This window comes from Octodon degus, unplaced genomic scaffold (assembly GCF_000260255.1).
Source record: "Octodon degus isolate 3935 unplaced genomic scaffold, OctDeg1.0 scaffold00039, whole genome shotgun sequence".
NCBI lineage: Eukaryota > Metazoa > Chordata > Mammalia > Rodentia > Octodontidae > Octodon > Octodon degus.
The window spans coordinates 16,121,043-16,131,642 of NW_004524615.1; the positions used below are offsets into that span (position 1 = coordinate 16,121,043).

The window sequence follows — 10,600 nt, forward strand, 5'->3', positions numbered from 1 at the left end:
TGCGCCCCGGCGTCCGGCTCTCGGCGCCCCGAGCATCCCCCGCGGCCCGCACGGCGGGCCTCTCGGCAGCGCCCCCTGGCGACGGCTTCCCAGGCCGGGCGCCGCTCTGGGCCTCACCTGTGGCGTGCAGCACTTACTTTAGAGGAGAAAAAAAGGGGCTGGGTGTGGCTTTTACTCCTGGCATTAAAGGAGAGACTGCTGGAACATCTAGGTTCATACCTGCCGTCAGGCCACGCCATCCTGGGCTCGCTGCTCACCAATTATTTGTTTTTTAAATCTCTTCCACTACAATTTATAAAGTGTGGCTGTCTGCAGGAATGACACCTATCCCTTAATATGGTACTAAACAGAAGAGAAACATTTCTTTTAGTGGGTATGAAGGATTTTTTTTTTCTAATTTGTATTTTTATTTGTACATGTGGATTATAAACAAATCTTAATTTTTTGTCTCCTTCACCTCTCCCTCCCTCTTCCATCCATTTCTTGGTCTCCTTCCCTTTTGCAAAAGATTTATCTCACTATTGATTATTGTCTGATTTTATTCTGTTCTTTATAGTTTGAGTTTCTTATATAAAGAAACCGTGTGATATTTAAGCTTGTGTATCTGATTTGTTTCACTTAAGGTTGTGGCCTCAAAGTGCATCCATTCTTCAAATGGCTCATTTATCCTTTGTACCAGTAATATTCCATTGTGTATAAACGCCACTTTTATTAAAAATCCATTCATATAGAACCAGAAGAGACCCAGAATAGCAAAAACAATCCTGGGCAACAAGGACAACTTAAGAAGCATCATTGTCCTAGATTTCAAGTTATACTGCAAAGCTGCAATGATAAAAACAGTATGGTATTAGCCCAAAACAGTCATGTGGGTCAGAGCCTACAGAGTCTACAGAAACTACTCCAGACACATTAAGCACTTTTAAGCCAACTACTTTTGTTCTTCCACCAGAGTCGTTGTGAGTGGTCTTAAAGAGAGACATCATTACTCTAATGCATTGTATTTACTTGATGTTAAAGCAGTTTGAGATAATAAATGATTATAGCTAAATATATTGCTTTTTTCCTTTTTTTGGTGGAACTGTGGATTGAACTCAGGCCCTTGCGCTTACCAGGGAAGCGCTTATTTTATTCTACTGAGCCATCTCCCTGGCCCCAAATATGTTCCTTTGTATAATCCTTTCCCCATCTGTTTCAGAGCTTCCCTGCAACTGATCCCATACTTAGTCTCAAATCTGTCTAAATTATCTCAACTTTAGGCTGGTTGCAGTGTCCAAGTTTGTATTTAGTGCTTGAGTCTGGATTGGAATTCCTGTAGGACATTCCCAACCTAGGTCCTTCCCAGCCTGGCTCAGGTGTGTTGTACTAACCTTATTGTGGTGGATAGAATGAGCATCGAGTAAATACAATACATTAGGATAATGATGGCTCTTTTTAAAACTACTTACTACTACTCTGGTGGAAGAACAAAAGTAGTTGGCTTAAAACTGAATGTGTCCGGAGTAGTTTCTGTAGGCTCTGGCCCCCTCAAAGATAGGTCCACATTCTAACTCACAAGCCTGCGAATGGCACCTTATAAGAGGTCTTTATAATTGTAATTAAGGATCTTGGTTAATAGTGGGATATCTGGGTGGACTCCAGAATGACCTTGTAAGAGATTTCAAGATTGAGTGGAGTTAGAAAATGGAATTAATCATCCTCAAGCCAAGGAACATTTGAAACCATCAAAGCCAGAAGAGGAAACAATAGTTGCCCTAGAGCCTCAAAAGGAATGTAGCTTTAACAACTCCTTAATTTTTCAATATCTGCTCTCCCAGAATCATGAGAAAATGAGTTCCCTATTATTTCTAGCCACTTAATTTTTTATAATGTTACAAAGGCTCTAGGAAACTAATACCGATTTCGGTGGTAGAAAGTAGGATTTTGCTATAACAGCTACCTAAAAGTGTAGTATAGCTGTGGAATTGAACAGAGGCTGGAAAATGTTTGAGAAATGTGGTAGAAAAAGCCCAAGTAAGCTTGAGGAGACTGCCAAATGGAAAATATTGGTGTAAGTGTAATTCTAGTGAAGACCTATAACAAATAAGCATGACAGGACTACGTGCTGTCTTCTTGGAAAATACATGATGTTGATAGACATATAACCTCGCTGGGAGTTCTGGCAAGGGCTCAAAAGGAACTGAGGTACATGTTACTAGAAACAGGAAGGAAGATGACCCTTGTTATTTAGCAGCAGAATACTGGTTAGGTGGGGAGTTAATAGTTGGTTTAAAAAAAAAACACAAAAAAAAAAACACCTTGAAGCAGCAAATTGGATAGTTGACTGAAAAGATTTCCAAACATGTTGAAGGTGCTACTAAATTTCTTCTGCTGCTTCAGGTCCAGTAAGAAAGGAAAGATATAGTAAAGAAATAATTAAGGAAAAAGGAGCTAACAGTTGATAATTGGAAGTTGCTCAGTCTGTTCATATAAAAAAGAATGCTAAAGTTATGAAACCATGGAAATATGTGCTCTGGACAGAAGACCAAGACTATGGTTTGACAGTCCTTCGCTGCATAGGTTAGGCCTGTGATTCGTGGATATACTCAGCCATTTGAGCTGAAACCTGGCATTGAGATGGAAATTCTAGATTTCCAGTATTCTTAAAGGCAGTGGTATGTTAAGGAAATAAGTGGGAGTACTTTGTTAAGATGATCATTTTGAAGGCTCGTACTCTATCTATGGTTCATAGTATAAGTTGGGCATCTCAGATCTGTCATACTAATACAAGAATAAGTTGTTCTGTATGTGTGTTGTATGTTCTCCATGCTTTGCATTTTTACTGAGTGTTAAACTTTACCAAGGCTAGAGAGAAAGATGACGTGGACAGTAACAAAGGATGTGTATCATTGCTTAGTGGCTCTTTCTGCTTTACTTGTTCTTAGTGTCTTACACTTTATTTTGCACAGCCTTTTATTTTTTAATTTCTAAAAGGTTTTGACCATTTTCTCTTTACTTTCTTGTGCAAGAAAATAAAAGCTTCTTTAGGCTTCAAGGCAAAGGCCTACTGTAATACACATGGATTCCCAATTTTTTTTAATTAAGATCTTTATTGCTTTAAGTAGTAAAAGATCATACAAATAAGTAAATGAATTTTATATAATGCTCTTCATTATCATTAAATTATATTTCTCAAAGCTGTCTTATATGGAGAGAGAAAATAAATTATCCAATTTATAGTATTGGTTGTAAAGAAAGGCCAAAAGTAATTTCATATGCAGACTTCCTGGCATTATTATATGTCTGTAGTTCAAAATGATGCCTGAGGTAAAAATCATAAATTTTGTGTTACAGTGAATGGAAGCCAATATTTTGACATTAATTTGAGGAGAATTTGTAATTATCATATAATTTAATTCTAAAATATGTAGTATCTGAAACATTTTTTTCCATTAACTAATTTTTTTAATAGTGAATTTATGGCAGAAGAAAGCAATGAAAAATTTTGGCAGTTTTTGGAAACCGTACGAGAATTATCAATTTATAAGCAAAGAGGTAAGTAACGTGTAATTATGTGCACATATTGGCTTTATTTTCTTGAATGGTGATAATTAACTAAATGTTGAATTGGGTTAGTAAATCTGAACATTAAATTTTAGAAGGTATTTAATGGAAACAATTTCCAAGTATCCATTTCCAAAAGCATAAGGCCTTAATATTTTATTGTGAGTAAACTCATATAATTAATAATTACATGGTGTCTCAGTTACTCTTCTCTCATTGCTGGGACAGATACTCCAAAATTAGGGAAGGAAAGATTACTGGAGGTTTCAGTCCATACTCGGCTGGCTGGCCCCAAGGCCTAGTGGCACAGGGCAGAGAACAGCCTTTCCTAGAAGAGGCAAAGAGCGAGAGAGAAGGGAGTGGCAGCAGCTCATTGTAATGCAAATTACCTGCCCCAGGGCAGGTGCAGCATCTACACCCACAAAATGAACCATAAACTCAAGAAGCTGCCCCATGACTGCCTGAGGCTTTCAGGAAACACCTATACACAGAACATAACATATGGATGTTGGCTAATGCATTAGAATAAAAAAGTAAAAATTGTTGAGTTGTAGCTTTCCTTTTACATACATTTACTTGAAATACTCTTAGTTTTGAATCTGGTAGTAGTGCTTTTCTTTTTTTAATTAGAATTTATTTTTAAAGCAGTTTTAAGTTTATAGTAAAAGTGAGCAGAAAATACAGAAATTTCCTATTTTGCCTTCATATGAATAACTTCCTTGTGGTTGGCATTTCTTACCAGAATGGTTCATTTGTTGGGGTTATTGAACCAAAATGATACATTATTATTATCCAAAGTCCATAGTTTACATTAAGGTTCACTCTTTGTGGTGCACATTAAAGTGTATACTAAACTGAGTATTACATTTTTATTATCCGGAGTATATTTGTGCACCTGATTTTATTTCTGATTGCAAAAATAAGTGTTAAATCAGGCATTATTTAATCACACAAGGTAAAAAATTTTCTGTGTTTAATTGGTAAAGATTTCATCCTTAAAGTAGCCCATGTTCCTATCAGTTGTCTGTAGTGACAAGAAAACATTTGTTTGGAATAATTAAGCTTTTAGCTTTCACTAGTAAAATTTTATTTTCATAACATTTATCTTTATGTTTGTTTTGTTTTTTGAGACAACATCTGGCTATGTAGTTCAGGATGGACCTGAACTCACTATGTAGCTCATGTTGGCCTCAAACTTTTGGTAAACTTACTACCTCAGCCTCCAGAGTGCTAGGATTACAGGTTCTTTACTCTGTTAACCTTCCTAATAAATACATTAATACTTGCTAATTCTGAGGAAGATATACATCTGTAAGTAGAAATATATATTCTCAAACATACATAAAAACAGGACTTACTAACTCTATCTTATAATAAAATGAAAACACATTGGTTACCAGGCTTTTTGAGGGCAAGCCTTAAAAAGCTCTCTGAGGGTTGGCCAAATAGCTCAGCAGGTTAAAGTGCCTGCAAGCAGGTGCAGGAGCCGGGGGTTCAATCCCCGGGCCTGCCATGCGGGGCCCCATCCGCCGGGCATATTGAGAGGGCAATTGAGACTGGGCATGGTGCATGCCTGTAATCCCACCTCTTAGGAGGCTGTAAACAGGCGAATCACTACAAGTCCTATCTAGTAGTGAGACTCTGAACACCCTGTAGACCTTTCCCTAAAATTAAAAAAAAAAAATCTTTGTGAAATTCTACATTATTTAGTAATCATTGTTTTAGTCACAAGAGATACTGGGCTCTTCTTGCTGGAAATACAAAGATGAATAAATATTACACATGTTCTAAGGACTGTAATATGGAGACAGCAAGATAATGAAGTTTACTGTTAGGCAATGTGCACTTTAATAGGGATATGCACAACATGAACACATAAAAAAGCCACCTAGTCAGTAATCCAGCAACAGAACAGCATTTGCAGTAATGAGTCTTAGGGTTGAATTGATTAATAAGGATTTAGCTAGGTCATAGGGAAGGAAAGTATTAAGAAATAAAGAGAACTGTGTGGAGGACTTTTTTTTTTTTTTTTCCAGAGTCGGGGATTGAACTCAGGTCCTTGTGCTTACCAGGGAAGCACTTATTCCACTGAGCCATCTCCCCAGCCCCCAAAAGGAGGTTGTTTGTTTATTTGTTTGTTTGTTTGTTTTGGAGGACTTTTGACTACTTAGTAATGTAATAAATAATAAAGAAAATATTGCCGGGTGTGGTGGCACGTGCCTGTTATCCCAGCACTTGGCAGGCTGAGTCAGGATGATCACTATGAGTTTGAGACCAGCCTTGGCTACATGGTAAGTTTATGATCAGCCTAAACTGTGTAGTGAGACTCTGTCTCCAAAAAACAAAAAAATTACTGTCTTTGTATTTGCATAGTAATTTTAGTTGTAATCAGATGAAAATAGGACAGATTAATGTATCAGGTTTTCATGATAGTTATTTTAAAAATCCAAAATCAACTTTCCTATCTCTCATCTAAAATCCTATTTGTCCTCAATCTATTTTTCTCTATAGATGTTTTATGGCCTTATTCAATGCTACTTTTTGTTAGCAAGCCAATTTAAAAATTATTCTTTTCAGTTTTGAACTCTTAAGTTCCTTAGGTGTTGAAGCATTTTATATCTAAATGAAACAAAGCACTTGTACAGTCTGATGGCAGATCATTAACAAGTTGGAATATCAGCTCAGAAGTACCTAGATTCTACTTGTAAGAGATATTTTTAGGTTGAGCCTAAAGGAAATTGTGCTAGTCACTAAAATTATTCTGTTGAATTTATTAATAATGGTGAGAGTCTAAAAACACAGATGACATAATTGACCTTATTTTATTAAGCAAGGGAAAATTAGTGTAAATGAGAAATTAAATACGATAACTATCAAATTTTGTGGAGTCTTGCTCTGTAGTCCATGCTGGTCTTGAACTCACTGTGTAGCCTAGGCTAGCTTACATGTGCGGCAGTACTCCTGCTGACTCTCTTCTTTGGACAGCTGTAGGTTGGCAGGATTGACTAGAAGAACAGTTTTGTTATAAGGTGCCACCAAGAAGATGTTGGGGAAATAGCTGTACTTAATTCCCAGTTTCTGGCCTGTTTACCTCCTTTCTTCATTTTCTCTTCATTAAAGGACAATGAAATGGATTAACTCTACAGTTTTGTTAGTATTCTATCAGTGCCCAAGAATATCTCTCAAATCCTAATAACTGAACCATTGGAGTCTGTTTTATTTTGAAGAAATGCCTGTATTTGTTAGCATTCCATTTTTGTTGTAAATGTAAGTACTCTAAAGAATCTAAGATGTTTCCCTACTTGGAAGGCTAAAAGATAATTTTCATGGATGGTGGCAGAGATACGATCCCTGGATCAGAAGCAGAAGACTTGATTACTCACACAAAAGCTGTAATGCCCACATATTTGCATTCGTTTGCTGAGTCTCAGGTCCCACAAGGGAACCTGAAGGTCAACAGCCTAGTAGTTTTGGCTAAGTAACAAACATTATTGCAGTCAGCAAGCAGTCCAATACCCCAGGTCCCAGAATGTTTTATTCCAACCATATCATCCTTCTCTCTCTCTGAGAAAGAGATTATTTAGTGTTATGGCCTGGCTTCAGCCATTGTCTTTTGTCATCTGTCTTCATATCTGGGAACCCTGACCCTAGGAGCCGATAACATCTACTCCAGCTCTGCTTTTTTGTATAGGAAGATTATGACAGTAGCCCAGTGTGCAGATACAGAAGAGTAAAGACTTTACCAGAAAATATCCAGGGTCCAAACTATAGATGCTCACACCAAGTGCACTCCATACCTGCCCTTTTTAACCTTTTTACCTCTGGCTGAACCTGGAGTGGAGCTACAGTTTTCTGACACAGAACAATGCAGATAATGATTGCACACAGAGACAGTTCTTCCTTTCCCTTCTTGTCTTCATTGGTGCTAGCTGGCCCCTCCAGCTCGGGTCATCCATTGTTTTCTGCCTTTGTCTCTTCAAGAGTTCTCTGTATGCTTGGGGGCTGTTAAGAGAGTTTTAAAATTGAATTCTAGGATCTGTCCTTCCCTTTAGTGTCTTTAGGCTTTTTGGAGATGGGTTTAGAGGAAGGAAGCAGCAGCTCAGGTTAGTTTGTTCCAGTTCCAGACAAGATGACATTTGCTTATGAAGAGCAAATGGTCCTGATTCACATTTTACCTCCTAAAGTATTACGGACACCCTAAACACTTAGCTGTCTGCACCAAATTGCAGTAGAATTTCATCATGAGTATACTGTAATGTTTCTTAACTATAATTCTTTAATGCATTTTACTATTTATAATTCTTCTCTTAAATTGTATAATGAACTATCGTCCTTATATTGTAACCCTACAGAATTGGGATGGATTGGTCTGAAATGTAAACACATTCCAGACAGATGTTAACAGCCAGGTTACTTTTGCCTGACATTGTGCTACTTGCTTGGTGGTCACTGAAAGAAACAAAATTATAGTAATATAATAACAGACACTTCGATTTTCCATTTTCTCTAACCAAACACAAAAATGACTATATCATAGTGATTAAGTTAGCTTTCCAGTAAGGGATATAGCAGATATAAAATACTAACATGGTTTTCTTTTTATTTCTTTTTATAGAATCAGCTTATTCATATTACAATTTAATCCTGAAGAAAGCTGGACAGTTTTTAGATAATTTACACATCAATCTCTTAAAGTTTGCTTTCTCTATAAGAGCATACTCTCCAACTATTCAGATGTTTCAACAGGTGTGTAAAAATACAAAAAGGTATGTTACTAATGTACATAGACCTATTTGATGTGACCACCTATAGTTCAGAATGACCTGCAAACTTACTGTTTTAGTTCCATAGCTTATTATTGAATATAGCATCATTTTGTCATTGATTATAAGTGAATATGTAAGTATTTTATAGTAACTTAGAATCACTACTCAAATAAACTAAAATTTTACTAGAATTATTCCAGTAACTTTGAAGCATGTATTTCCAAGGATAAAGTTTATTTTATAAAAATATTTCTTGGATTCTAAAAAATTCTAAGATATTTGTTATATAATTTTTTAACTTCAATTAGAACAATAACTTAATAGTAGTGGATGACTTATTTGAAACAAAGTAATGTATTAGGCTTTTTAAAAAATTACTGTATTATTAACTACAGTAGCTAACAGTCATCTTTGAAATCTTAGATTGCTGCTGATGAGCCCCCACCAGATGGTTGTAATGCGTTTGTGGTTATCCATGAAAAATATACCTGCAAAATTAGTAAGATTAAAAAGCTACTGAAGAAGGCTACTTCAAGGTAAAATAATAATACCCATTAGTGAAAGAAGTGGCTTAGAAAGAAGAGAGATTCACAAAAGCTGAAATTTTAATATTCTAGATCATTACCTTTCAATAATTTGTATTGTAAAACAGTGTATCTGAGAATATTTTTGTCTTGCTGAGCATTTGTTTAAGTTTTACACAAACTGATTGATTTTGAAGTGAACATGCAAAACTGTAAGTTTATCTGGGATGTTGTACCTCTCTAAATATATGGTGAATATCTGGAGAGTAACAAAACTAAAACAGAAACCATATAGGTTGAGTTGGTTTTTTAAAGTTATGTATTACTCAAATGTATTTACTTTTTGTATATATTAGATTTTAAAGTGGGTAATAAGGAAATTGTTGCTATATTAGGTTTTTTTTTTTACAAAGTAACAGCTCCTAGGGTGTGTTTTATTGTCTAGTGATACTTTTAAAAAGTATGTCTCTTTCTTACAATGTACTTATAAAACATGGTATGATATTTTCTCCTAGTATTAGAAATTTTAAAAAGTATATTTCCATTTTCCATTGACTTTATATTACTTCTCCCTTGTCTTTTACACAGGTGCGTGCAAACACACACACACACATATGAAAAAATATGTATCAAACATAAGATTGATAATGTTTTATATAAATTGTCAATGACCTTTTAAATGGGTTTACCTAATGTAATTTACATAGTCTTACATAGCTACCATTTTGAGAGCTCTTTATTTTTTATCCAGGACCATACCTCAACTGCTCTTGCCTTCTGGATTATGCTCTTTGTTATTTTCTATATGCTACATCTGGAGATATTAAAATATTTCAAGTTTGTATAACTGGAAAATATTTTACTTTTAGTTTCCAAAGATATGTTAGCTAACTATAAAATTCAGTGGGGACAGATCTTTTTTTTATTTTAGTCTTTTGAATTAATTAGTAGTTTCTTACAAACTTGCTTTTTTTTTTTAATGTGGAATAAGATGCTATTTAATTTTGTTCTTCCATACCTAATATTTTTATGTGTATGCTGTGATAATTTTTTTGTTTACAATTAGTTTATGACAGTTTCATATTTGTGTATCTTGGTATGATTTTGTTCAAATGTCTTGTGCAAAAGGTTCATTTTTCTTGGAAATGTACTATAATTTCAAATAAATTCAGAAATTTTTAAATCTTTTAAGTATTTATTGCCTACCCCTTTCTACTTTGAGAATTCTAATTATATGAGTATAAGTTTCTTGATTTTGGAACAGAGTGCACTCTTATATGACTGATCTGTAAATTCTTCATTTTTATTTTGGACAATTTTTATTGTTATATTCATTTAAGTTTGTAAATTATTTACACTATGCAATATATTAATCTCATGCTATGTATTCAGTTCAGAAATATTTCTCTAAAATTCACTGTCTATATCTTACATCTTTCACATTTCAATATTTGTCTGCAATTTTAGTATGTTATATAATTATTAATTTTAAGTAAAGAGAAAAAAGAATACAATTTGGAAAAAAAGTATGTCTTTTTGATCTTGAAACAGTTCTTTTTATATAAAACATTAACATACTTTTAGAAATTTAATTTATGTTAATACTTGTTGCAAGCTTTTCTAATATTGTTAGACTTAACATTGATTTTATTTTATTTTTTTTATTTTATTTTTTTTCAACAAATAATACACTGCATATATTCTTCTTAGTGGTTAATTGCTGTACAAGATGCGGACTTGTGATCCTATTTACAAACACCATTAGAA

The 10,600-nt window shown here is 34.7% G+C and overlaps 1 protein-coding gene across 1 annotated transcript in view; it reads left to right on the forward strand.

Annotated features, from left to right (window-relative positions):
* Window positions 1-3,455: 3,455 nt before the first annotated feature.
* The window catches only part of Uggt2 (UDP-glucose glycoprotein glucosyltransferase 2), a gene marked incomplete at both ends in the record, with an annotated part of 229,519 nt that continues 222,374 nt past the window's right edge, over window positions 3,456-10,600 (forward strand). Inside the window, 3 exons of the mRNA XM_023715197.1 lie at window positions 3,456-3,534; window positions 8,159-8,289; window positions 8,733-8,845. Of these exons, the coding sequence (XP_023570965.1) occupies window positions 3,456-3,534; window positions 8,159-8,289; window positions 8,733-8,845 (323 nt within the window). The remainder of the gene's footprint in view (window positions 3,535-8,158; window positions 8,290-8,732; window positions 8,846-10,600) is intronic.